General features: G+C 47.9%; 1 protein-coding gene across 2 annotated transcripts in view; it reads left to right on the forward strand.

Moving 5' to 3' along the window:
- LOC146776281 (ATP-binding cassette sub-family C member 12-like) overlaps positions 1-27,897 on the forward strand; it is a 1,395,717-nt gene that overhangs the window by 290,775 nt on the left and 1,077,045 nt on the right. For both annotated transcript variants that reach the window (XM_085639684.1, XM_085639683.1), the window contains exon 5: positions 3,517-3,664. In XM_085639684.1, coding sequence (XP_085495810.1) covers positions 3,517-3,664 — 148 coding nt within the window. The remainder of the gene's footprint in view (positions 1-3,516; positions 3,665-27,897) is intronic.

A 27,897-nucleotide genomic window follows, 5' to 3' on the forward strand; every position in this document is an offset into this window, starting at 1 on the left:
CATTCTCCCATTCATCCACTCGCACACATTACAATCAGTGACAAAGCAATTTCACTCAGTAGATAATCACGCCTTTTGGGTTTGCCTGTCGCAGTTGTTTGAGCCCCTCTTTTGAAGTAGGTTTGCCCTTTAGTGGATGTACTGTAAATTAAGTCGGAAACAGAATTTTGGGGTGTGTTTTACCCACTTAACGGATACCCTTGGGCGATCACAATTCCTCACTCGGTCTCGGGAGTGAGTCACTGCTGACCACAGCGCCTCCCCATAGTTCCCTGTGACCTTGGTCGGATCACTAACAGCAGTCCAACGGCAAATATCCAGTGTCGCTCTGGAGAGGGCGACCACATCATTTGGCCTTCATGGTGGCACTGTTCCAATCACAGCTCTTCCCTGGTCTTCTGGTGTGATCCTGAGCTGACCATACAACCTACTTGGTCAGATCACACCTCTCCTTCCCCAGTGAGGCTGCGCGCCCTACATACCGCTTGGCTTCGGTCTGACACGGAAACATTCACTCTGACTTCCTGGGTCTCGAATGGGTCCGTGAATAATCAATGCCTTCCTTACCCCCGGTCTCACTATGACCATTGGTCGTACACTTGTAGCATCCCGACCCCAATCTTCCTTGACACAGCGCATACTCTGTATCCCCGTGGTGATCCTAGCCTAATCACAGCATCGCTGTTGTTCTACGGTGTGACATTGGGCTAATCAGTCTTTTTTGTTATAGCGCTGTGTAACCAAGGAGTTAATCACTTGTATCGCGATGTGATCAGATGCAGTCGCGACACTTATCCCGATTTGTCCATGGGCATCTCACAGCGCCGCATTGTGCCTAGTATGACAATGACTACTCCCCTCCGTCTCATGTATGCAGCACTACATTATTGACAATGTCCAGTTTTAGAAGCATCTTATTCAAAAATAAAAACAGTTTTATATAGCACCAACTCAGCACCAGTTACCATACATAAGGGCGGGTTTGTATATTGGCACAGAGAGATTAGAAGTTGCCCTATACCACGGAATGTTGAGCCGACGCCACAGACTGTGGGAGTGGGGGGTGGCGGAGACAGGGAAGAAAATAGTGTTCAGAGTAAAGGGGCCAGTAGCCATGGAAGGATACAAATGACAACATGGTTGTCATGAGGAGGGACGAACAAGCCTAAATCCAATCAGAAGGTAGCATTTAGGACCTAAGCCAATGAAAAAGATGGGCGCAGAGTGGGTGGAGCTTTCACGAAGCTTCCACGCTACACTGAATACTGCATGCCTCGCAAAGCGTGTAGCGCATGCGCTGCAACGCTAGGCTCGACCTAAAAAAAGAGCACTATAACAGCACAATTAGATATATAAATGCATGTAGAGTAAAATCAAAAGAATATACTACTAATAAAGGAACAAAATGTCAGACAGAAAATACAGTTACGTACATAGTAATAACTGATTTTTAAAAAGTGCTATTCATATTTCAGTTGAGAACATGGAGGACTGTAATGCTCCCACCATCATAGCAAATCCTGAGATGGTATACAAGGTGGCTAGTTGATTGAGAGCACTAAGAAAAATACAATGCACATAAAGTAAATATAAAGTAACCTGTATGAAAAGATTTAATTATTCTACCAGGTAAAACAAAGTATTGCAAGGTTTGCAGGCAAATCTTTTTGACCCAGGAAACAATACGTTGTCCCTGGTTCTAGAGTTTGGTATGTTGGCAACTTAATACGTGGATATTTCGCAACCATATACCACACCAGACCAATGGCTCAGGACAAGGCATGAAAGATCGTTTTACTGACTGGAAAGAATTGGTCTGATCCTTGAGAAAAGATAGCAATTGCAAACAATGTTAAAATCAAAGGGTCTCATTTGGAATTTGGAGGTGATTGGGCAATATCAAGTCACTTACATCATTAAGAGACAGGGAGCAGTGAGCTACTAACAGCAGAGCCTCAGCTGACTGCGCCGCCAGAAACACCCGCCCATCCTCCCTTCTGTAGTGAAAATGGCTTGAGAGGCCCATGCTGTTATGAATGTCCCCTTTCTGATTTGATCCAGCTGGAGTTTTGATGCACATGACTGCATGAGTGGCTGGCAACCTTAGAGAGATTAAATGCAAAAATGTATCCAATGTGTTAGATGAAGCTCCCACATAAGAAGCATGGAAGTGTATACAGAACATGAAGGTTGCGTATCGACCAGCAGAGGCCAGCCTTTGAGTAGCCGGTCTACTAAGCCACAAAGGAGGACCACATTCTTGTAGCAGTAGTTGAAAGTAGTAAAGGAACACAGTGATAGTCAATCCTCATACTTAGAGGATCAAACAATCTCCCCTGGTTTTGTTTCTGATAATTCAAAATAAGTCCATAGTGTGATAAGGCATGTTACTGCTTCTCGTTTGGTTGAGCTTGAGTATCTTTTGGGCCTGTATCATCATCCCATTCTGCACCAGAGAGACAGACGAGAGCAGTACACCAGTTTTTGAACAATCATGTCTTCCACTACAATGGAACTTGCATATTAATTCTGCAAATTAACACATGTGCAGCGGACAGCAGAGGTCCGAAACACAGAGAGGTTGTTGATGCTTCATGTTACTGAGCTTTTCTGTCCGATATCCCATGGCTACTCACTGAGTTACTAAGTTAAGGCAAAATAATGAAATGGTGTTTGATCATTCATATTTCTGTGTTCCAATCTCCATATACCAAGTGCTAGCTGATAAAGTTACTGAGTGAGTCCATGCACTGTTGACCATCTGTTTCTTCCCCATAAATAAATAGGCAGACAATACTTAGATTGAGATCATGCGACAGCCCAATGTCACATCACTTTCCAGCGGGTTTGATGGTACAACAATTCTGAAGATTGACAATGATCCTCTCTGAGCTACTAGACTTTATTATATGATCCAGCTATTCAAACTTCTTGAAACCGATGTCTTCTGCATTTATGTGCTCAATAACTATGTCAAACTAGAGTTCATGGATTTGAGAATGACTTGTGGCAGGGGTTGAATGTCTTAAATTTTGCTGCCTCTCTTGGGCCAAAGTGGAGATCTTGTGTATACAACTTTTCTGATTCTTTTGTTTCATCGATGCTGTCAATTCATGCTTTCCAAGGCCCACTTTTGATTAACTACTAGTGTCCTTAGTACTGTGTTCCCTTAAAATGATTCAAGCACCAACCATTGAAAAGGAATAAAATCCCCAAGCTTGAAGAGCTCCTAGCACATAAATTTGGGTACCCCACTCCCTCATTTCCACAGAGCTGTAAAACTATGGAATAAAATTCTATGTAGTCTGCAGGTTATTATGCGGTCTAGGCTTCTTTTGTTTGTTGAGGATATACCTGAACACGAAAAATATGTAGGTGATGCCGATGAGCTGGTGAATTTTTTCGAACCAGATCTACATCAGTACAGACTTTGATGCCTCTATTTTCTGGTTCATGAGATGGTCTTAAATCTTAAATTAACTTGCATTTTTAAATTTCGAACTGTCTTCCTTGCAGACTAAAGGCCCTTTGGGATGAAGAAGTTAAAAGGGTTGGCCCAGCAAAAGCTTCGTTGTCACGTGTTGTTCTGAAGTTCCAAAGAACAAGACTGCTGATGGATCTGATCGCAACTATTATATGTGTATTATGTGCTGAGATAGGACCAGTAAGTTGTGACCCACCTTTCATACATACATATGTTGTCCACTGACCCCAGAATTGTTACTATTTACATCATCATATTGTTCATTCATTGTTATTTGTTTGTCAATATTGTTCTGTAAATATCCACTATTTCAATAAAAAGTACATACCGGTTAAAATGTGATAACACTAAAGTTGAAATTTAATGTAGTAATCCTACAAAGTATACCTTGTACACACAGAGTATTTGGTGAATTCATTAGCTTGAATAATCCTAAGTGTATCAAAAAAGTGTTTGATGTGGTCTAATAATTTCCTGTCTCTAAACAACTATTCACTAAGTAGTTCACCCTGAAAATAATTTAGTCCTCAAATATGAGGTTCCGTGGTGCGAGGGCAGACGGCACTCCACCACCAAGCCCCGCACTGCCGAGACTCGCCGCCACCCTCCTGCCACATTAGAAGTTATTTTCAGTCTGGCGGGTGGGCGGTGTAGCATTCCCAAGGCATTGCCTCTTCCAAAGGCCTTAGTGACGTTGAAAAAGGCACCACAATGGGAACGCCTCACAAGGTTCCTGCACGGCTGGACTGAAAACGGCAGGAATTGTTGTACATGCACACAGGGGGGCATATGTTATGCCCCCTGTGTGCATTCACAACCAGAGGGGTCACAGGGGCCCCTCTAGGCCCCCTTTGTTTCCTCTCTACTAGGGTTAAAATGGAAGAGGAACCTCCATGTCACCCCAGGCGGAGTGGAAACTCGTAATATGCTTGGCGAGACTGCGGCGGTCTGGCCAAGCATATTGCGGCCTCTGATCATCGCTCCACCTCCAGGAAATGGTAGTTCCCTGGCGACAGCAGTCCCAGGGCAGTCTGACCGCCCAAGTCGTAATGGGGCGGTCAGACCACCGGTGTGGCAGTCGCTTGACCGCCACCGCTGCTCTACCACAGATCTTTGGCCCTCAGTCTTAATTACACAAACTTCTATCCATACTTGTCACAGTACTGAGTGTGCGCCTTTACCAGGCAATAGGCAACCAAGTTGACCTTTGATATTTAGCAAATTAATGTTGCTCCCCCACCCCCCTGCTTGTGCTAATGAATGAAAAATGTCCTAGCTATCGTAACGGAAAGTTTCAATTCCATTAAGGACACAGAGGTAAGGATTAGGCTTTACTTTCTTCATTTCTTTGCTCCAGCAGCCATTAACAAGGTAACTTTTTTAAACAACAAACTACATTTCTCATGTATCATTGGGGAACAAACACAAAAAACAGTTCATCCTATCGGCAGCAAGTATACCCTTCAAGACCCTTCTCTGCCGCTATGTCCTCTTCTTTCTTCCTGGGACAACATTCTATCTATTCGATTTCACTCTTGCTTAGATGACTCTGTCCCTGAATGACAAGTTACAGTATATAATTACTTGTTCCAGGGAGGGGATTTAGCAATACTTCAAGAAAGATTTTGCATGATTAAAGCAAAGACAACTTTGTCAATAATTGGAGCAACATGAAAGGTGCCATAGCCAACCAATACTTATGCATTATATCTAATTGTGTTAAAGATATGAATGTTACTTAACTCCAATGAAGGGAGGGTAAGACGTTGCAGCATTCAGCAAAGGCGGGTGGGACTAATCCTTGCCTCCGTGTCCTTTATAGAATTGAAACTTTCTGTTATGATAGCTAGGACATTTTGCATTCGATGTCAGGACCCAGAAGCCATGATTAGGCTAGTTTAAAGCTTATCCACCACCAGAGATGCCAAGTTAGGCACCAGTTTAAAATAAAACCGTTTAAAAGAAGAGTTCAAAGACCAAAATGCTGCTTTGAGGATGTCTTCCAAATGAGCACCTAAACAGAATGCTTTAGAAACCTTAGTCCCTCAGACCGAATGAGCCCAAAAGGTGGAAGTATCAATACCAGACTCATGCATTACCCATCTAACCAGGAGCGGCTCTTATTCGGTAAAAGAGGCTGGCGGGGGAGTGGTCCGGGGAGGGTTATGGAAGGGGCACAACGGAGATTTAGTTAACCATTTACAAAAGAGGCTGGGAGGTGGGGGAGAGGGAGGACTACGAAAAAAAAAATAGTAATACAGAATTAAACTTACCTGCTGGCACATCTCATCGCATTGCGCTCTTCCACTCATTTCTGCCATTGCAGGCAGCCACAGGCTCCAAGCCTGCCCTGCGGCCAATCCTTAAGCTGCTCTCACATGAGAGCAGCTTCAGGATTGGCCGAAGTGCTGCAAATGTGCGCTCCAGGACAGACTGAGAATCTGTGCCAGCTCTCTCCAGCTCCAGCAATGCAATGCAGCTGGGGTTGGTGAGGGGTCACTATGTATGTGATTTTCGGCTGGCCTAAGATCGCCAGCCAAAAGCTACATATGCAGAACCCACCACTGCCACACTAGCCTATCATAACCCTGGCCCCTCCCCAAGCCACGGCACAAGTTAAATAAAACGATAATAGAGCGAGTTTTAAACCTGTTTTCTTTTTAAATTTTAACTGCTGGCAGGGGGGGTGGTGACGCTCTTCCGTCATAGCTGAGGATCTGCCGCTGCATCTGACCCACCTTGCAATAGAGGGTGAGGCGAATGCTTTATGTGACTTGTAAAGGGCGATGAGTAATTGTTGTTCTCCATGTGGACACAAGTCCAAAGTGATAGCTTCATAGGCTTTTATTGCCTTCACCACGCATAACTTGGTAAACTGTGGAAAACAAGGACAAGATGCAATTCTAGAGTTACATTCAATTCTCCTGGAAATATGAAAGGTTGCTCCCTCTGAGGTAAATACTCTACCTGTTAAATCTAGAGCTCGGACATCAGAAACTCTGCTACATGATATCAAGCAGAGTAGGGTAGCTAATTACGCTGACAACTGTTTCCGCGACAGATATTTATTGGACGGCCATGATTTAATTCAACGTAAAACCTTATTCACATCCCATAGCACTGAATATGAATATCTAGGTTCAGGGGCAAAGGATAATATTATGCCTCTGACCAGTTTACACACAAGCTTGTGTTCCCCTACAGGGCAGCCCTCAAACGGTATGTGACCCACCTAAATAGCTGACCTAAAGGTACTAACAGATCTGTAAGTTAAACTATCTGAGGAGAAAAGAGGCAAGAAAATTCAAGATGTGGACAATGTCTGACCCCACAGAATCCAACTGCCGTTGCTGACACCAACCCAACCATCGAGACCAGGCTGAGCGGTATCTCTTATTTGAGCTATCAGCCCAAGCTTTGGAGAGGAGAGTTACAGCTTCTCTTGAAATGCCCCGAACTGTCCAATGTTACCGGTAATCTGCAATGCCATGTAGACCCTGTCAGGACCATGGGATGGGGAGCCTCCAGGGGATCGAGGAGGAGATCTGGAAAGTAAGGTAGAGGGATTGGAAAATCCCAAGAAAGTTCTATCAGAAACGGAAACCACACTTGAGACCTCCAAATCAGGGTTAATACCACCAGATCCGCCTGTTGCCTCCAGAATTGGGAGGACCAGTGCATGATTATGGAGAATGGAGGAAATGCATAACCGATCTCCCTGCCCCAATCCTGGAGAAAGGCATCAGTCACTACTGTACTTTGATCTGGGCGCCAACTGCAATAGAAGGCCAGTTGATGATCCAGTCTTGAGGCAAACAGATCCATCGTAAATGGTCCCCATCGAGACTGAATGCTCTGAAAGACCCGGATGTGTGGCTTCAAGAGACTGGTTTCCCACCAATGTCGAAAGTGCCAATCTGCTTCATGATTGGTTATGCCTGGAAGATGCTGGAACAAGGATGACAGTGAGAGGTATAAGACCAAACAGAAAGCTTTATTGTTCCTTGATTTATCACAAACCGTCTCTATCGCTGGGTCTTGGGTCCTCTGACGTTGGTACTTGGGTACTTTCGGTCTACGTCAAGGGGATAGGTCCTTGGGGAAAAAACCCAAAAGAGAGAGTGGCTTTTAGGACAACCTGTCCACCCGTATGGGCTTCGAAGGGTCTAGGGTTTGAGGGGGTTGCCAAACACCTGGTTTCACCACCACCAGTGTTGCTTGCTTGCAGGCTACTGCGGTTCTGCAACAACCGTTAACCCAATTCCCTCTCTACCTCAGAAGTCCTAGCCGCTTCAATAAACAGCCCCAAGAGGCTCCTCCGGGAGCGCGGCTGGATCTCTTGTGTTGCCTGAACGGGTCTGGCTCCCTTCTTAGTGTTGCAGGATGACTCCTCTGTCGGGCGTCCTTCGGCGGGATCTTCCTTGCCTGGTCTGCACTACTTGGTGTCAACCTGCTACCGATCTCAGGCTCAGTTAAGTCCTGGAGCTCCACAGTCTTCCTGTCTTCCGTCTTGGAATGTTCCCAGGCACCGGAGATGACGTAGTCCGCTAGAGGGAGGCCAGATATGAAGTCCCTCGAGGGGTCATCAGAGCTACTGATTGGTCCATGTGACCCTGTCACCTGGGACAGCCTGGATTCCAGGAATTCGAGTTCAGGAAATACATCATCTGATTCATCCCCAGTCACATCTATGGGAGGCTGGAAACAGAGCAAAGGAGAGATGTAAGGGGTAAAGGTATCCACGCTCTCCTCCTCCCCCTCGACCCAACAAGGTACGTCGTGACACACCCCTTCTCCAGACAGTTCCCGATCGGGGACCTGCCAGATACGGGAAAGAAAGCCTGCATTCCCGTTTAATATTCCCCTCCAATGTCGTACCTCGAACATGAAGGGTTGCAAAGACAAAAACCACCTCAAGATGTGGGAGTCGTTCCCCTTGTTGCGACTTAATCACTACATGGTCAGTGTACAGGATAAAAGGAGATCCCTTCAGATAATAACATAGTTTGTCCTCGGCCCATTTGATGTCCAAATACTCCTTTTTGACAATAGGATACCTCTGTTCCTGGGGGTACAGTTTACGGCTGATGAATATGACAGGTAGCTCAGCCCCATCCTTCGACAGTTGCGACAGAACGGCACCTAAGCCAGTTTCTGAGGCATCTGTTTGGAGGATGAAAGGTGCAGAGAAGTCAGGAGAAATCAGGACAGGACTAAAGGTAATGGCCTGTTTCAGTTCATGGAAGGCTTGCTGGGCTCGAGGAGGGGGACAAAGGAACTCCCTGGCCTTTACACCTTTTTTTATGTGATCTGTCAGGGGAGTTGCGGTCTCCGAGTAGTTTGCAATGAACCTACGGTAAAATCCCAGGAATGCCCTAACCTCTCTTTTTGTTGTAGGGAAAAGGGGTGTTGATGATAGCCTTTACTTTTTCTTCTGGTGGCTCGATGACACAGTTACCTAGGAGATACCCCAAGTACCTGACCTTCTGGAATCCTACTCTGGATTTCTTTGCATTGACGTGGAGACCAGCCATTTCAAGGGCATGTAAAATTCTCCTGGCAATGGAGTGAATGTTGTTCCCAGCTGGGACTGTATAGCACTATGTCGTATGCGGACGAATATGCCTGGTGCCCCTGAAGTATTGTGTTCATTAGTCTCTGAAAATTGGCGGGAGCACCTTGTAAACCGAAGGGCAATACGGTGAACTCATACAGCCCCATTGGGGTGGAAAAAGCTATTTTTCTTGATCTTGGGGATGGAGGAGGACTTGCCAGTAACCCTTTGTGAGGCCCAGCATGGTGATATACTGCGCTTCCCCTAGTTTCTCAATTAATTCATCTATTCGAGGGAGGAGATAGGAATCAAACTTAGAATTGGCATTGACAGCCCGGAAGTCGATGTAAAACCGTACCGAACCATCCGTTTATGGTGCAAGGACCACTGGAGAGGACCAATTGCTTTGGGAGGGTTTGATGATCCCCATTTCGAACATGGATTCTATCTCCTTTTGTATAGCTTCTCAATGAGCTGCTGGTATGCAGTAAGGGCATTGTTTCACCACTTTTCAGGGAGTGGAAATGATGGAATTTCCCCGGTAGATCAGAAAAGAGAGAGGAGAAAGGGGTTAATACCTCCTCTAGGGAGGGGAATCATTGTTTATATTGCATGCGATACATCGCATGCCATTACAACAACAGCGTTGTTACATCGCAAACCATTGCAACGCAAGTCGTTACAAAGACTTGCTGTAGGGGGCAGAAGGTGTTGGACTTGGAATAGTAAATTATACTATTCCAAAATCCAGCGCGTCCCATACAGCAAGTCGTTGTAATGACTTACGTTGTAATGGCATGCGATGTATTGCATGTGTTGTAACGTGGCCTATTCCTAGGGAGGCCTTCTGCTAGTCGGATAGGGTTTCATTGATAACCAAGTGGTTTAGGGTGGAGGTAGCTTCTTTCCGTTGTGGGACAACTAGATTGTTCTTCTCAGGAGGGGGCCCTAGCCATTTTTTGAGCAGGTTAATGTGAAAGATATGGGATTTATTTGGGCTAAGTTGAAGGCGATAGGTAGTTAAACCAATCTTTTTGACTACCTTGTAAGGGCCCTTCCATTCGGACCTAGTCCTAGGAAGGGAGGAGGGTAAAAGCACCAACACCCAGTCATGTACGTTAAGATGACTCCACTTTTTTCCCCTGTCATAGGTCAGTTGATGCACCTGGGCTTTCTCAAGGTTGACCCGTGCGAACGCCCGCAATTTGTGGATGCCAGACCTTAAGCCCTGGGTATAATCAACAAAGATTTTTTATTCAGCCGACTTTTCTTGTTCTCAGGTCTCTTTTATCATTTCTTACAGGGAACGGGGTTGTCGGCCATAGGGGAGTTCGAAGGAGGAACATCCCAGATTGCTCTGGTTTGTCCCCTAACAACAAAGAGGACAAGGGGAGGAACATATTCCATTCCCTACCCTCTACAATCATCATCTTTTTCAAGGTTAACTTGAGCGTGGCATCTCACACAAGCTGTCCATTTGGGGGCAATACACTGAGGTTTTGATGTGCGAGATATTCAGGGACTTGCAGACCTGGCGCAACGTACGAGAGACAAACGGGGTGCTTTGATCAGCCAGAATCTCCCGTGGGAACCCTACACAGGAGAACAGCTTGACCAACTTATCACTGATATTTGTGGAGGTAGAGGCCCTTAGGGGAAAGGCTTCTGGGTACTGGGTGGCGTAATCTGTTATGACTAAGGCATACTGGTTTCCTCTTTTGGACTTCGGGGTGTTCCAATAAGTTCCATTCCTACCTTTTCAAAGGGTTTCTCAACTATTGGGCGAGGTTGTAGTAGAACTGCCGGGAGTCTGTAAGGATTCTTTTTCTGGCATATCTCACACTCCTGGCAATATTTGGTTATGTGAGCAAATATACCAGGCCAATACAAGTGTTCTAGAATGGTTTGGCTAGTCTTCTGGGCCCTGCTGTGTCCTGTGAGTAAGTGGGAGTGCGCAAAGAATAACACCTGATCCCTGAAACTCTGGGGTACCAGTAACTGAGGTGGGCTAGAGGGTTTCCCTATTCTATACAAGAGGCCATACTTCACGATAAAGGAAGGGTAAGAGCTACTTGGAGAATCGGGATCGGTACTTTGTTGCCAAGCACCTTGAAGGGTGGGATCGTGGGCCTGAGCGTATCTGAAATTTTTGTCACCAAGCCAGGGAGCCTGCATGAGGAGGATGGAGGTCTCAGGGGGTTGTCCCTGTGGTGCGGCTATTCTCCTTTTGAGAAGACTTAAGAAATCTAGGTTGTCTAGGCCCTGTTTCAATTTCTCAGGTACGGTAGGGTAGGCAACACTCCTACTCTAACTCGTATGCTCTTCCCATCAGGTAACTGCACAGCTTTAGGGTAGGACTTGACGTCACCATGTACACACCGTATCCGTACCCGTTTGCTTTCTAGGACTTGTCCTTGTTTCAGTCTGAGTCTAATCGTGTTTTTACCTTATTCTCATTTACCACTAGACTTACGTAAAAACAGGAGCTTAGTTCTTCTGTGTAGAGCATGGCTTTAGGGATGTAGCTAATGTCCATCGGGTCTTCACTAGTTTTCTTATGGGGGCAGTACCGAGCAATGTGACCCCAATCTCCGCAGGCTAAACAATGGGGTCCTCTTGTCGGGAGGGGGTCTGGTCTAAGTACACAAGACTTTACTGAGTCGGGTGCAGGTCTGACAATCTTTTTCTCTGGTTTTGTTACCTCTGCGTCGGATCGGGAAGATCTGTCGTTCTCCCAGGGAAGGGATCTGGGTTGTGCCCTGCAGTATGTGGTGGCCATTTCTACAGCCTGCTCCACCATGAGCCGAGTATGCTGAGGCAAACGTCCCAGTGGAAACAAAATGAAACTAAAACATGAACATCAACATCACCTATTAAGTCAATTACAAAGGATATTATTCACGTTGAACATATTTATTCATGTTGAACATGTATTCTCATGTTCAAAAACACCACATTTGTCAATGATATTGTGAAAAGGTGCCCCAAAGGGGAAGGGAGGGATAAGTGCAGCAATGTGGGAGTGTGAAGGTAAGTGAAAGAGGGAGGGCAGTGAACAATATGTACATCAAAATCATAAATGGACTATCCAGCCTTATCCAAGGCTAACCTATTTACAAAACCATAATGTTGGAAAAGACACGGTGAATCTATAACTGTCGTTCAGATAATGTTAACAGAAAATAAAGCTGTTGACGTTTCGACCCAGGGGTTGTGCATAGGCAAATTAGGTCCTTATAGTAGGGTCTTCATCAGGACCATGGGGGTCCCTTAGGATAATTGAAAGGGACCTTAATTATGTACAGGTGATGGAGCATAACAAAAATGAAAACAAACAAAAATGAAATAAATTCAGTTCAAATTGGGCATCTAAATTAACCTCAGACCACTGGTGCAGGCGGTGGAGAACAACGATGTTGATGGGCCATTCCCGATTCTCCAAGTAGCTCTTACCCTTCCTTTATCGTGAAGTATGGCCTCTTGTATAGAATAGGGAAATCCTCAGTTACTGGTACCCCGGAGTTTCCAGGGTCAGAAAGGGACGTAATCGTAGTGATAAGCTGAAAAAACAAATGTAAAAGTATCAGCACCTGAAATGTTTGGGGCGTATGAAGTAACCAAATAAAGCATTAGAAACGTCGCCACTGACAGTGAGCTTTCACTTACTTAAACAAGTGACTTCTTATGTCTATTCTCTATTTTTTCTGTTTTCATGGGCACGAAACAATCAAATGCTCCATAAATCTGTTATTATAAGTAGAAGAAAATCAGTAATTATCCACACCACCAGTGGCTAGGCTCAGACAAAACTATTCAAGAATGCGTCCCTCGGACTGAGGGAGAGAAAACATACCCCCGTGTAAAGTTTGCGCCTGTTTCACTGCAATGTAACAGAGGCACTGAGCCCGTGCGGGCTCAATACGGCTAGGAAACGTGCACACGTTTACTTTCGTTGAGCAGCAGCTGAGTGCGGTTCACGCCTTAGGCCAGCAGGGGGAACCCTAATCTGTCTGGCAAGCAACGGCAGCTGATCCGAGGAGTACCGCTTGCAGCCGCCGGAAGACAAGCCTCGTATTTAAAAGTTATCGCACAGCTGACAAATGCTAGCGTGGAAAGTATTCGTAACAAAGAACCGCAAATGCATGCAATACCCGATTGATTGAGGAGCAGCCAAAAGAGGAAATAGCCTGTGTCAGAATCGTGAGGCATAAAACCAATAAAGGGCATGACTCTGTATAGAAAAAAACCAATTTGTGCTTATCCCATGTGCACCCTACGGGAAAAACATTGAACAGTTGTTAACATTTGTGTGTACAAGGAAATTCATTAACCTGTCAAGGAGCAGGCTCCCCCAAACCAAACGTGAAGTTACATAGCGCCGTTTGTAGCGTGCCCAGGTTTTTTGACAATGATTGAATGCCTTCACAAATAGTTGGTTAGATGTTTAAACATGTGCGTACATAAATGTAAGGCAGTAATACTGTAAATAGACATGTTCATACCCTCATATCCCATGTGCATCTTATGGGAAAAACATTGAACAGTTGTAAACATTTGTGTATAAAAAGGAATTTAAATAACCTCTTAGGCAGGAGGCTCCCGCAATCAATCATGAAGTCACATAGGACCATATATAGAGTGCCCAGGTTTTTTAGACAGTGATTAAATGCCTTCACAGAATAAACATACAGTTGGTTAGAAGTTTTTGCAACATAAACCTGTGCATACAAACAGGTGAGGCAGTAACACAATGTGAGACTGTAAATATGCCCGTTCATTCCCTCGCGAGGCATGATAATTGGGCACTACTGGCATCTAGCTCATTTAACCCATTACGAATGATAGTCATGAGGAATGATAGTTGGGCACCACTTGTAAAACACTTCAAGAGAGTCAATCATTCACCAGAAAGTATCAGATGGTTTGCCCTTGATAAGGTCACGTTGGGTATCAGGGGTGGAGACATTCAGCTGGTTCTCAACACGTGAATGCAAATGGATGCACTCTTTAGACACCATTCAAAATGGGTTAAATGAGCTGGATGCCAGTAGTGCCCAATTATCATGCCTCGCGAGGGAATGAACGGGAGGAACACCCAGAGGCCTTAGCTGCCCTCTCAAAGTTCAATAGAGTGGCAGCACGCTCTCTCGGGGCAACACTTTGCGGGGCTGTTCTCCCCGGGTGGCCATCTTGTTCGGCCACACGCTCCCTCCGGGCAACGCTTTAGTCGCAGCACGCACGCCAACCTGCCTAATCAATACTCAACTGGCAGAGTACGGACGTGCAATGCCTGAAAGGTTCCCTTGTTAATCACTCCTATTGCTGCTATGCTTTGTTTTAACTATACTTTTATGTAACTGACTTCGTTTTTATTGATTTTTTTTACCAGATTAATTGTGGTTGCTGTTACTTTATTTAATGCTAATCTGAGTGTGTTATATTCAGTTTGTTCTTGCATTTGCACTTTGCGGGACTGTTCTTCCCTGGTAGCCATCTTGTTCAGCCACACACTCCCTCCGGGCAGCACACTGGCCAGCAGTGTGAAGAGCTGGCCACATTTTTCCTCCATAAAGTGGAGGAAATATATTCTGAAATGAAGGTCAGGAAACCAGGTATTCCCCTTCAGCAAGCACCTACTTTTTATCAAACTGCTAGAACCATCCTCCACAAAGATAATAGGATCTCTGATTCCATGGAAAAATTAGAAACCTGGTCATTATTAGATATGAGCTCTTTCAAACAGCTTTTAGCTAGTATTAGCAGTATTAAATCAGGCTCACCTAGTGACCCTATACCAATCTCGGTGCTCCAGCAGCTTGAGTTGCTTTCACTCATGATAATCATGCAACTTTTGAATGCCTCCTTACAGGAAGCCACGGTCCCCCCAGAGTGGAAACACACAATGGTGCTTCCTCTCCTGCAGAAGGCTAATGCTGACCCTGATCAGCTTTCAAACTACCAGCCTATCTCATTGCTTCCGGCCTTCTCAACGATTCTAGAAAGGCATAGTAATTTACAGCTAACTCAGTTTGTCAATTCACAATTTTTTTTCCATCCATCTCAGTCGGGCTTTAGAGCCGGTTTCTCGACTGAAACGACCCTTCTTGAAGTCACGGAAAGGCTGCGACATCTTTTAGATTCTGGAGACACGGTGGCTCTTATCCTACTTGATTTGAGCGCAGCTTTTGACACGGTGTCTCACACCGTGTTAGTGAAAGCCTTAAGATCTTCGGGTGTTACTGGGCCAGCACTCAACTGGCTTATCTCTTTTCTTACTGACCGGACGTTCCATGTTTTCTCCCCAACGGCCAGTTCTGACACTCATTCCTCTCCATATGGGGTACCTCAGAGTTCCATTCTTAGCCCTTTATTATTTAACATGTATGTCAGACCTCTGGCTGGCATTGCAGAGGAGGCTGGGCTGTCCCTGTTCTCCTATGCTGACGACACCCAGATTATCTTCCCTCTCTCTACGGAGATGGTGTATGAGACATCTGCTCTCCAGCTGGGTTTGAGTAAAGTTGCTTCCTGGATGCAGGCCAATTTTCTCAAACTCAATGGTGAGAAAACAGAGGTTCTGATTCTGGGGAGGAATAAGGATCTTTGGGGTCCCCAACATTGGCGTACTGCAATGGGTGCTCTCCCTCAGCCCTCTTGCCAAGTTTGCAACTTAGGCTTCATCATTGATGATTTATTATCTCTGAGACAGTAAACTGTGAAGGTGACTGCAACTTGTTTCACTATTCTAAAATGGCTCAAAAAGATTTATTTGGATGCTGCCCAGTCCTACCCAGAGAACCGTGGTCCAGGCTCTTGTCACCTCGAGACTGGAATACGGTAACATTTTTTATCTGGGGTTTAACAAGGATGTGACACACAAGCTTCAGGTGGTGCAGAATTCTTCCACCAGACTGATTTGTCAGGTTCCCAGAAGCCTCTATCTCTGGCTCTTTGCGTGAGCTTCATTGGCTCAGGGTAGAAAACCAAATCAAGTTTAAAAGGCCTGAACTACCTGTTTAAAATCAAGTCTGGAGTGCCCCCCATACCTACAAGCTCTGGTCCACCCTTATTTGCCTCCACGCTCCCTCCGCTCTGCCACCCAGGCCAAGTTTTCAGTCCCTAGAATTAGACTGTCATGCATAGGCGGTCGATCTTTTGCCTATTTAGGTCCCTCCTTATGGAACTCTCTTCCTGTGCCGCTCTGCAACAAAACTGTCTATGAGAACTTTCGTAAAGGCCTAAAAACGTGGTTCTGGTTATTTAATCAATAATTTCTCCCCTCCTTCTGTTACTTTCTGACTGGCACCAGGAAACCCTTTTTGGGTAGCTGTTGCGCCTTGTAAATCAAATTAACATAACATAACAATAGGAAGGCGTCTGGGTCATCTCTTGGAGCATACTTTTGTAATACTATATTGGGGTAACTTGTCTGGTTTCCTTGTCGTGTTGGTGTGAGTGAAGCCACCTGGAGCTGGTCTTAAGCAGCTTTAAAGAGACATTCCACTTGCTGGGCTATAGTGTCTTTAAACTGGTCCCGGTCCGCTTGGGCGGATGTTATTTGCCTTTCTTGCGCCCATTCTAACTTCTCCTGTCCTCTGATCAACTGCTGGATTAAGGTCTCCATAATGTTTCCCTATGGAGTAGGTGCATGCATTCTCCACCACATGTGGCACTAGCAGGACAGTGAGGATGACAAGGAGAGGTATAAGACCAAACAGAAAGCTTTATTGTTCCTTGATTTATCGTTAACAGTCTCTATCGCTGGGTCTTGGGTCCTCTGACGTTGGCACTTGGGTACTTTCAGTCAAGGGGTTAGGTCCTCGGAAAAAAACCAAAAGAGAGGCTTTTAGGACAACCTGTCCTCCTGTATGGGCTTCGAAGAGTCTAGGGAGTGAGGTGGTTCCCAAACACCTGGTTTCATCACCACCAGTGTCTCTTGCTTGCAGGCTACCGCAGTTCTGCAACAGCCGTTAATCCCCTCCCCTCTCTACCTCAGACGTCCTAGCGTCTGACGCCTCTTTAAGAAACAGCCCTCTGAGGAGGTCACATACCTTCGTGAGCCACGCTCCTCTGGGAATCTCTTGTGTTGCCGGAACGAGTCCGGCTCCCTTTTTGGTGTTTCGGGATGACCCCTCGGTCGGAACACCCTTTGGCGGGACCTTCCTTGCCGTGTCTGCGCTACTTGGTGTCAACTTGCTACCAATCTCAAGCTCGGTCACGTCCTGGAGCTCCACAGTCTTCCTGTCTTCTGTCTTGGAGTGCTCCTCTGCACTGGAGATGACGTAGTCCTCTAGAGGGAGGCCGTATATGAAGTTCCTTGTGGGCTCATCCGAGCTTCTGATTGGTCCATGTGACCCTGTCACCTGGGATGGTCTGGATTCCAGGAAGACGAGTTGAGGAAAGACATTGTCTATTTCATCCCCAGTCACGTCTATGGGAGGCTAGAAACAGAGCAGAGGAGAGATGTAAGAGGGAAACATATTCTTCCTCTCCTCCTTCCCCTCGACCCGACCAGGTACGTTGTGACAAAGATGTTCTGCTGATAACAAAATCTGATTCGCTAGACAGTGATCCCACAGGGTCCTCGCTAAGTCGTAGAGAGCTTTGGACCTCATTCCCTCTAAATGGTTGATGTAGTGGACAGCCGCGACATTGTTCATCTTCAAAAGGACATAACATTGAACCTTGTCTTTGGTCTAACATTTCACAGCAAAGGAGCCTTCCATCAATTTGAAACGGTTTATGTGAAGGGACCTTTCTGCTGATGACCATTTTCTTCCTGTGGAGGACTCTCCACAGCGAGCACCCCATCCCGAAGAGCTGGCATCAGACTCTATTATACAATTGGGTTGGGAGCCAAAAATCGCTCGCCCATTCCATGCTTCCATGTAGGCGATCCACCACTGTAGTTCTTCCTTCATCTCGTCTGAGAGGGGAATGGATTGAAAGTAATTAAGACCTTTCTGTAAATGCAAGATCTTGAGACATTGTAATGCCTAATAATGTAACAGTCCCGGGAATATGGCCTGTATGAATGGGAACAGGAGGCCCACTATACGAGCGATCTGATCTGGTGTAGAGAGGTTACCGGTTTGCCCAAAGTCCTCCTCAATTCGTGTCGGATCCTTGCCAGCTTCCAGGGTGGATGACTTAGGGTGGCTTTGGTCCAATCCATCAGGAAGTCTAGGAACTGAATTGAGCAATCTGGAACCAGGGAAGATTTCTGGTGATTGATTACAAAAACCAGGGGCTCCAGAAGAGTGACCGTTGTCGGCAAGTGTATAGTAAGGCATTTTGGACATTGGTCCATGATCTAGGTACACGATCAGCCGCAGACCCGGAGCTCACAGGTGCTCTACCACTGGCTTCAGCACCTATACAGACCACAATGAAGGCAGGTAAACTTGAATACCTGTGATTTCCTTTGAAACTGCAGAAACTGCCTGTGAGGTGGAAAAATAGGAATCGTGAGATAAGCATCTTTCAAATCCAAGCAAACCATCCAGTTGTTTGTAACAAATCCCTTAACAGATGGATACTTTCCTTTGTGAAGTGACGGTAAATCAGCCACTTGTCAAATTCTCTCAAATTTATTACAGGGCATTGATTCCTGTCCACCTTTTCCCCTGTGGGTGTCAGAGTGTGGGAACAATGGCACCTTTCTTCACCAATTGACATCTCGTGATCGACTGTCAGAGAATACCAGGGGTCTCGGGGTGTAGAGTTCATAAGGGGAGCTATAAAATTCTATATGGAAACCCCGCACGGTTTGAAGAACTCACGCATTGTGTGTAAGAGACTCAACTGTGAAAGATTTCTGCCAATCTCCCTCCAAATTTTACCGTGTCTTTTAAGATGTTATACTCACCGGGAGTTTTGTTGTAGTTCCCATTGCCACTGGGAGTTCCTCTTGAGTGGCAACTCAGTGCGAGGTAATTCCTGGTCAGATAAAAGGCGCAGAAATGGCCGAAGTCCTGCCATTGTCCTCACCGGTGATCTGTACCCCTGCTGGACTCTTGGTGGAAGGAGCAGCCAGTCGACCGCCCCCTACTACGACCTACGTTGGCAAAAACACAGTGGTTGAAAATCCCCTTAATGGAGGACTGAGCCTTATCAAGTGAATTAAATGTGTTCATAAATTTTCTCATTTAGCGAATGAAGGAATCATCAAAAAGATTCTTTTGCGCCATGGGACCCACCTCGGAGGGAGCCAGTTCACCCAACTTTGGGTCTATTTTAATTAACAGAGACCTGCACCTTTCTGTGGAAATTGCGCAGTTAGCATTTCCAAGGAAAATCAGAGCTCTCTGCGCCCAACCAGAAAGAGCCTCGGGAGAACTAAGGGTGCCTGATGCTTTTTGTGTCCTCCATTATATCCAGGATCTTGGACAATAGGCCTACAACGCCCAACGATTTTTCCTGGCATGAGCTCCAGGAACAATCTATACCTCTCTTGGGTCCCTTACAAATTTTGTCAAAAAGGTGGACATTTTAGAATCAATCTCGGAGTGAGGGAGACATTATTCTCTAGGGAGGGCGAGGACACTCTGCCCTTCGGGGACTATGCACTTCCTTGTCTACTGGCTTACGTATTCGGGATGCAACATATTCAGCTACTTTTTGGGCAGGAAGCCACATTGCAGGACTTGGTTGTAATAAGTCCTCTGGATCCAGGAGATCCAAATCAAGGTCTTGGTGAGGCACTGTCCCATCACCCCAGCGAGCCTGATGGTCCCCAAGATGTAGAGGGATCCGGTTCCCCATCAGAGGTATTAGGGATGTCATCCAAGTCGTGGGGTGTGGGAGAGGAGGGGGGAAACAAGGGCAGTCCCTGTAGTACCAGGAGCTAAGAAGGTTGGGATTCCAAAAATGCCTTCTTGAGGATGGCAAAGGCATATAGATCGACTCCCTGGTCATACGCACGTTTGTGCTTAACATCCCAAGATTGTGCCAGTGGCTGCCCTGGAGGTATGGGGCCTGGTACCCAGATGAATCATACCTTGAAGCAAGAGGTCTCTGGCACATTGCTTCAATACACTGGATTTTCTGCTCCTAGGGTGCCATAATCTGGGATACTGCCTCAGGGAGGTAAGTCACTTCCTCCTCCTCCACATACTCTTCAGAGTCATACATTGTTATGCAGAATAACAGTAAATGGTATTGGTGCCAATATCGGCAACACTCCCCATCCCTCCCACAGCAATAACTTGGAGAAATAATTAGGCCTGGCCGGTAAATTCTGTTCCGCTCGCGGAATTTGGGTAATTTTGCGTTCCGCAGAGAATGCGGAATTGCCCAAAATTCTGCGTTCCACGGCTTCGCGGAATTTTTTGCTTGTATGCGTTCTCAAAATGCGTGTTCGTGGAAATTCTGCGTACTCGCGGAGATTTGTACCGTTTCGCGGCGCTTTGCGTAGCAAATTCCGCCCACCCCTAGAAATAATCAGACAAGACACATTCTTAGTGGAGAAAATTGCTGCAGGTTTATTTGCATAACAAATATGCCAACATGGTGGGTTATCGTACGGGCGATCCCAGGGCAGGCAGTCCCTGGCCGCCTGCCCGCCTGATGAGCCAAATTACACCGTGGCCCTAGCCAACTGGTGTTTGTTAGATTTGGGGGAGGGGATAGCCCCACCCACCGGTGGACCGCCAGTCCACCCCCTTACTCACAACCCCCCAGCTAAGGGGGGCTGAGCGTTGCAGGCAACCCCCAGTTGCTCAGGTCCACAACCGCCCGTAGGACTAACGGGTCGCCGTCGCTCCTCCAGGGTCCAACGCGAGGACCTCCCTGTAGATATTTGGCTTTGGCACCCTTAGTGTGCTCCTGTAGAGGGTACCCTTCTGTACCTTACAGCCTCTGGATCGCCCTGTAACTCCGCCTGCCACATAAAATAATAAGTTAGATAAAGACACACCCCCGCCTGTATGCCGGTTAAGCAGTGGGGAGGGAAAAGGCGTCGAGGCAGCATAAAAAGAGGGAGAACAGTGGGCGGGAGAGGTATATGTACCTCTCCCCCGCCCCCTTCTACCTGGAACTGACACGGGCATGGGGGACCCTCGAGGGTCCCAAACACCAGGAGGCTGACTCGTGTGCCATCCTGTGGCACTAAGGCGGGCCGCCCTCTTAGGAACAAGGAGCTGGCAAAACACGAGAAAGCACAGGCAGCGGGGAGCGAGTTCGCAATTGACACAGACATACCGAAAAAGTCAGAACAACCATAAAATAGTGGCACTGAGATCATTATATGTACCATCAAAACCAGAACCGGCTGTGAAAACACTTTATTACAGCAAAGGACAAGGAATTGGCATAATGTCCTATGTGAAAACTTCACCGCCCTGATGAAGACCTTCGCACAAGTACACTGTTGTGGTCCCCCTCAATGAAGGTTGAAACGCGTTGGCACTCCATATCTTAGAGGTTCAGAGCAAACACAGACACAAATATACCCAATAGAGGGAATCTTTAGTCAGAAAGCTTAAACTCCAGCCTTTGAGTTCACAAAATTGTCTCTGACCTCTATAGGACCTCGAGTATAGTTACAGTTGAGGACTCAATAGGAAAGGTTCCAACAATGATTAGAAATGTGTAGGACAAAAACAGTTCTAAAAAAAGTATATTTGTTTATATGTTTTCTATGTCAGAAATCCTTTATTGTTTTTGTACTGTTTGTATTGTACATATGCAATTGATGTAAATATTGTCACAATTGCAATGCCTTTTTTGATATAATTCTAAGGGTATGTTCAAAATATATTGGTCTAAGGAACCAAAATATATATAAAAAAAAGATATGAGAAATTACTCAAGGCCCAGAGTTAATAAAAAGGACTACTGAGGCAAAATTAGAAGTCTGATTTATGGTTTCAGAGGTATTTTATTTATATTCATACAATCATGTGTAGCCGCTCCTCTAATGATACACATCCGCTGGGTAGCTGATATGCTCCCCATCTTTAGTACCTTGTGGTTAATCACTGATGACAACAGCGTGGCATTTAATGGGCTGTAGACATGTATGCTTAAACCAGCACTTGGACCCACTACAAAGGTTTGTCCCTGTACTGAATTTCCTTCCACCACGACAAAGGCCCGCCTGTTTACCAGTACGCCTCCTGGCACCCTTCTGCTTGGTGCTATAAAACATCCTATTCAGCAAGCTGACAGTCTGGCATTTCCAATGCCCATTATAATCACCCTCCATCCTCCTGTGCATTGATCAATTGGCTAAGCCCTGGGGACCCTGGAAAGTTCTTAGCCTCCTGTCCTCTGATTACAGCAGTGGGCCCTGCCAATGAAGGTTTACCTATTTATAAGGCAAAAGGAATGTGCAACGTCCCATTGACATTAAATGACCAACCAAATCATTCCCCAGGTGACCTCAAATCTATTGTGAAATTGGGTATCCTTAACATTCAACAGCAGCCCACAAAAGTGAGTCATGTTCCCTAGTGGTGTCAGTGGCTAGCCAGTCCCCGCCCCCTCTACTAGTATGTCAGTGGTCAAGTTGAAAACAAATGTTGTGCCTGGAGCATGCTCCCAAGCCCTTAGCTGCCCCAAAGACGTTGGCAGCAAGCACCCAGGGCTACTGAATCAGAATTGTCTGTACTGGCAGGTTGAGGAGGTAGTACAGGTGTGAGGCAAGGGGTTCTAGACTAACGGCACTCCTGACACCCCCGACAATGATGTTACGTGCACTTACAATAAAAGTCTGAATCCCTCATTCACATGTCCTGACCACATGCCTCAACCCTGAGGTGAGAAAGATGAACCCATACTCGCCAGGCCCAGCCATAACCAACCACTACCTAACCAAGAATCAAAACTTCCTTGTGTCAAAACTTCTATTAGACAAAACTCTGATTTCGCCTGTAAGAACATTAATCTCTGGATTTTTCTTGACCTATTAATTGCTGCCTGAACATTGCTAGGGGCCAGGAATGGGGCAGAAGGTGCTTATAAGCACAATATAAACTAGCAAACACCGAATAGACGACCAGTGTGAAGACAGCACCCGGTGCGGGGGCAACAGTTGGACCGCCCTAGTGCCTGCCCTGTGTTAGACTGCCTGCAATCCTCCTTTTCTCTTCAAGCACTGGCTAGGGCAACCCACATAAAAAGCATACCTTCCCTGTGTGACATTTGGACAGCTCACCGGATCAGCATTAGACCCCCGCCAAGTTATTTTCCCATCATTGCTCGGATGACCGACCTTGTCCTACACACAATCCTTTACATGCCCAGTCGCCGAACCTGATACCCTGGCAACAAGTGGGGCCATAATTTTCCATCCTAAAAAGCGCGGCTAAGATCTCTAGTAACAAGGTCGCACACAACCCAGAGTTGCCCATTATGACAATGTGTACATAAGAAGCTAGCAACATTTTTTTCCCAAAGACCGTGGTACTATATTGGAGATGACGGGGGAGGCGTACTGACCGAGCCTCGTAATACCCAACACAGCTGCACTGCGACGATTGTACAGGGTGAGGTTCAGAGCTGTGCTTATGAGTAGAAACCGTTGCTCTGGAGCAAGAAGTACAAAACTTGTAACCCGTAAAACACCAGAGCCAGAAGTATCAATACTAAAGCCTGGGCAAACGATTTTCATGTTGGCAATTGTCTGTAAACCCTGCCTAAGTCCCGAGGGGCCACTCCTTCCTTTAACTTTTCCAAACCGAGGTAAGACAGACCTAAGTTATATTACCAGTCATGTGGAGTCCTCATGTCCTTAATTTCTCAAACCTTTGACTGGAGACTAGGGCGGACAAAGGGGAGGTAAAGAAGACACTGCATCATCATTGCCCAGTATGAGCCCTGGTTGCACTAGCAACCCGTATTTAAATGAGGGACCCTTCGGGTTGAGTTGCTAAAGTATTAGAGGAGGACAAAACAAGTAGGTACATTTTCACAAGGCCACAGCCCAACCCGCTGTTCCCCTGCTGCAAACATCCGGCACCTAAAACCCCCCTATCGCACCACCAGACTGAGCGTACAACTGACTGGGCTCCCGTGACTGCACCCCCCTGCCGGGCCCGATCCCGGCGGGCAACTTAGCCTGGCAGTCTCATACCCCTGCCAGTCGAGATCACGTCCAGGCCGATCCCCTCCACTGCACAAACCGAGACGCCCCTGAGCCCCAGGCCTGGGAGAATGCTTCAGATCAGGGTCCCGAACTCCAGCCCCAGCTGCCTGGAACCGGACTCCCTGATCCGAAGGAGAACAATGGCAACCGCAAGACTTTCCCTGCAAAACCTCTTGTAGGAGTCGGTGTCAAGAGCAGTACTGCCCCTCCTTCACCCGGCCTGGTGCATATGCCTGGCCCACTTCCTCTACTACAAATACCAATTGGCGCCTGGGCCCCCGACTGAGCTACAATCCCCAGTGTCTGCCCCCCCACATGAGGGAAACATGCAGCTGCAGACCAAAGGCACGAGGGGCATGAGCAATCAGGGCAACATGGCACCGCCAGAGGCAAAACATATGGCCCTAGTGCCCAGAGTCAGCGCAGTCTACTCCACAAATAGCAATCCCTCAATACAAATACACAGAGAACGGCAACCTGGCTACCTCACCCAGGCATGTGGTGTCGGGCCTCCGGCCCAACGTTACGTGAGAGATAGACACAGACACTGGGGAGTGTACATCAGTAACTGGCCACGAGCACGTGCACCCGGGCCTTTTTATTAGCGGGGCCACGTCACTCGTGACACCCGTGATGGATGGGTGTGGGGTGCAGTGTGTCCAGCCCTCGGGAGTGGCTGGAAGTACAGCTTCCTGCGGGACACTAGAACGTGTCTCGCAGGACACTACATTCCTCCCCAACTTTATTGAAGGACAAACAAAGTGTCAGTCCAACCTGTGGGGAAGAAACAAACGGTTAACTAAATACCACAGGGTCCATCCGTCTCTCGAGTCAGGTGGCAGGACGATATCAGACATGGGCGGGTGAACTTGGCTAGCAGCAGGACCTTCTCAGCGGACACCCGTACTTTAACCTGAAGGACTCAGGACACGACTGCTGGCTTGGAGACGTCTGCTGCATACCGACAGTTTGCTGACAATGACATGTCTTGTATAGCTTCCTGTTTGCTGACGTCGGTGATGGTCTGTGGTGAGTTCTAACCGTTCTTTTAGCGTGCTGTGTCGTGGCCATGGATGGAGTCTCAAGTGGGGTTTCACAGAGGTGTTGCTGGACCGACTGTCCCTGTTGAACTACTTGGCGGTGACCGGTACCATGTCGGTGGGGCAATGTCTCTCCTCGCTCTCCCGCCTGGGGAGGCCCGTCGTCGGGGTTGCTGCGGGACTGTAGGAAAGCTGCACTGGAGCCGCTGCTTGGGTGCCATCTGGTGGCAGCTGCAGGACCGCCGAGGAGCCGTTGCTTGGTCGCACGCACAACCCTCACGGGTGGATGATTGTTGGTCAAGACTTGCACTCGCTGCCACGGTTCCGGTGTAGGCCAGGTTCACAGGTGGCTTCTGATTTCGTTTAGTCGGCTTGTGTGGCAACGGTTTCGGACCCCAGTCCATGGGTACTCGGGGAGTGGTGTTTGACGCAGGTGTTGATGGCTGGTGTGGTGATGGTTGCCAGCCATGTGGCGAGTCGGAATAACAGGTGGTGGTGACTTGCTGGTATGGTGCGGATGTCTGGATAGACCTGGGCAGCCACATGCCTCCGCCTTGCCGATGTTGAGTGTCCATGGCGGTTTAACACGTAGAGTGTGTTGACCCTCTCTTGCCTGGCTTGGGGCTACTGCCGACTCCATCTTGAAGCGGTGTGAGGACGGACACTCAGAGCTGATCTTCACCCGTGGCATCTGCGGACAGGAGCAGGGATGCCACTTGACTTAGACTGCCGACGCTTGGGGATGGACGGTCGCCTGGGGAAGCGTGGGGGTGAGACGCGGTTTGTGCTTGCTGCGGCTTATGTTCGGTTCACCTGTGGAGCTGTACCCAGGGACGTCGGTCCGCCTTGGCGGCTGTCTGGTGTGTCAGGATGTGCTCTTGGCTTGCTGTGAGTCCTCGGTCTTCTCCCTTTTCTGGTCTGTTCAGCCCACCTGTGTTTTTCCGGTGTTCAGGGTGACAGGGCTGTCACTCTTCTTTCTTCGAGGGCGTTGCGCTTGGACCTCGAGGCGACGTGAGGTCCAGTCCCGTGTCGCTGGCGTTGGAGTGCCTGTTGCTGTGGCGGCCGCCACGTGGAGTGTGCGACTCCTCTCTTGCCTGTCGTGGGTCACCGCCGACTCCATCTTGAGGCAGTGCTGAGGAGGACACTGTGTCGCGGACACTGTGACGCTTCCGGGCCACTGCGGGTGCGACTCCTTCCTTGCCTGCCGTGGGTCACCGCCAGCTCCATCTTGAGGCTGTGTTGAGGAGGACCCTGTGTTGCTTTTTGGCCCACTGCGGGGCTCCGCTGGTGCAGTGGGGACGTGGTCGCTCTCTGTGCTGCGTTCAGCTGTGTTTCTTTGTAGAGATGTCTCTATCTCCGAGGCGCCTGCCCGTGCAGTCGGATTCACTGGCGTGGTCTTCTGCGTGCTTCGGACCACCTATGATCCGTCTTTGCCGTTGGCGTTCTCCTCCGGCAACTGGTGTGTCTGCGGTGTGGTTGGTGGTTGTGCCCGTTCACCAGAAGGGGCGGGTGATGCGACCTCTTCACTGGCGGTGGATTTGGGTGCGGCTGGCCTTCCACTTGTGGTGATGGGGCGTGTGTTGCAGGCCCCTTGGTGTCAGTGCTTGAGCTTGGTCGGTGTTGCTAGGGCTGGAGAATTGTCAGGCTTTTCTGGGAGCGCTCAGTTCTATGCAGCAGTCTTGTCCCTTAGGAAGTCAAAGTGACTTATTGGGGTGGCGTGCACCTCACCCCGCCTTTGTGTGTTCCTCTTGGGGCTTGCTGTCTTTTGCTACTCAACAGGTTCCTGTGCTGGGGTGGTCTTGGCCTCCTGGTTTTTCTTTGCTGGGTGCGGGTTGGTGCTCTTCCTCCTTGACCGGTTGAGGCCACCCTTCCGCTGATCTCCGCAGTGGCACTGGGAGCAGGGCTCAGGCACGTGCCTTGCTTGTAGTTGAGCATGCGCTGCTCTCCTTTGCAGTGTTAGCAGTTTCTCCTCGGTGCTCCTTGTAGCCACTGGGCTCTTTTAGCCGACGTTGTTACACAGTTCCTGCTGAGGCTCGTGGGAGGCACTGTGGTAGGGGCCACCAGGTGGCGCTGTGGTCGCCAACACTGCAGCCTCCGGTAGATGCCAGTGTGGGGTTGTAGCGTAGGGACTTCTCAGTGCTTTCAACTGTCCTAGTTTGGTTCCCTTACCCGGTGTGAAGTAGCCCCTCATCGGCCGGAAGCTGGCTGTGGTAGCTTCCCATTCAGGCCACTGTACTAGCAGACAGCCTGGCGACAAACAGGACTCTTCGGGACCAGCACAATGAAGAGGAAAACCCACTTGCTCAGATGGCGGTAGTGTCTTATGGGAGTCCCGCTGTGTGAGGCATGGCCTGATGCTGACCTCCGATGCTGTGTTGTGCTAGGGCACCACTGTTGCACGCGCCGCTCTCTCTGCGTGGTGCTCTGTGCTTCCTTTCGTCTGCAGGCAATTGGCCGTGCGATGCGGGGATGGTTTTGGCATCAGCAGTTCTGGAGATGTAGGGGACTGTGTCACCCGAGCCTTGACGTGGGGCTGGCTGTGGGGGCGCTGTCACTCCTTTAATAATAGGCTCACCTCTACCTGAGACGCCGTCCTGTTGAGTGCCTTCCCGCGCTGGTGTGTCTGCGAATTGCCGCCTGTGCTTCAGCTCAGCCCACCGCGGGCGACTCGGGTACTGGGCGTGTTTCTACCGGGGGTAGCATCTCTCCGTTTTACTGCTCGGTGCCTTGG

Source organism: Triturus cristatus, chromosome 12 (genome assembly GCF_964204655.1).
Source record: "Triturus cristatus chromosome 12, aTriCri1.1, whole genome shotgun sequence".
NCBI lineage: Eukaryota > Metazoa > Chordata > Amphibia > Caudata > Salamandridae > Triturus > Triturus cristatus.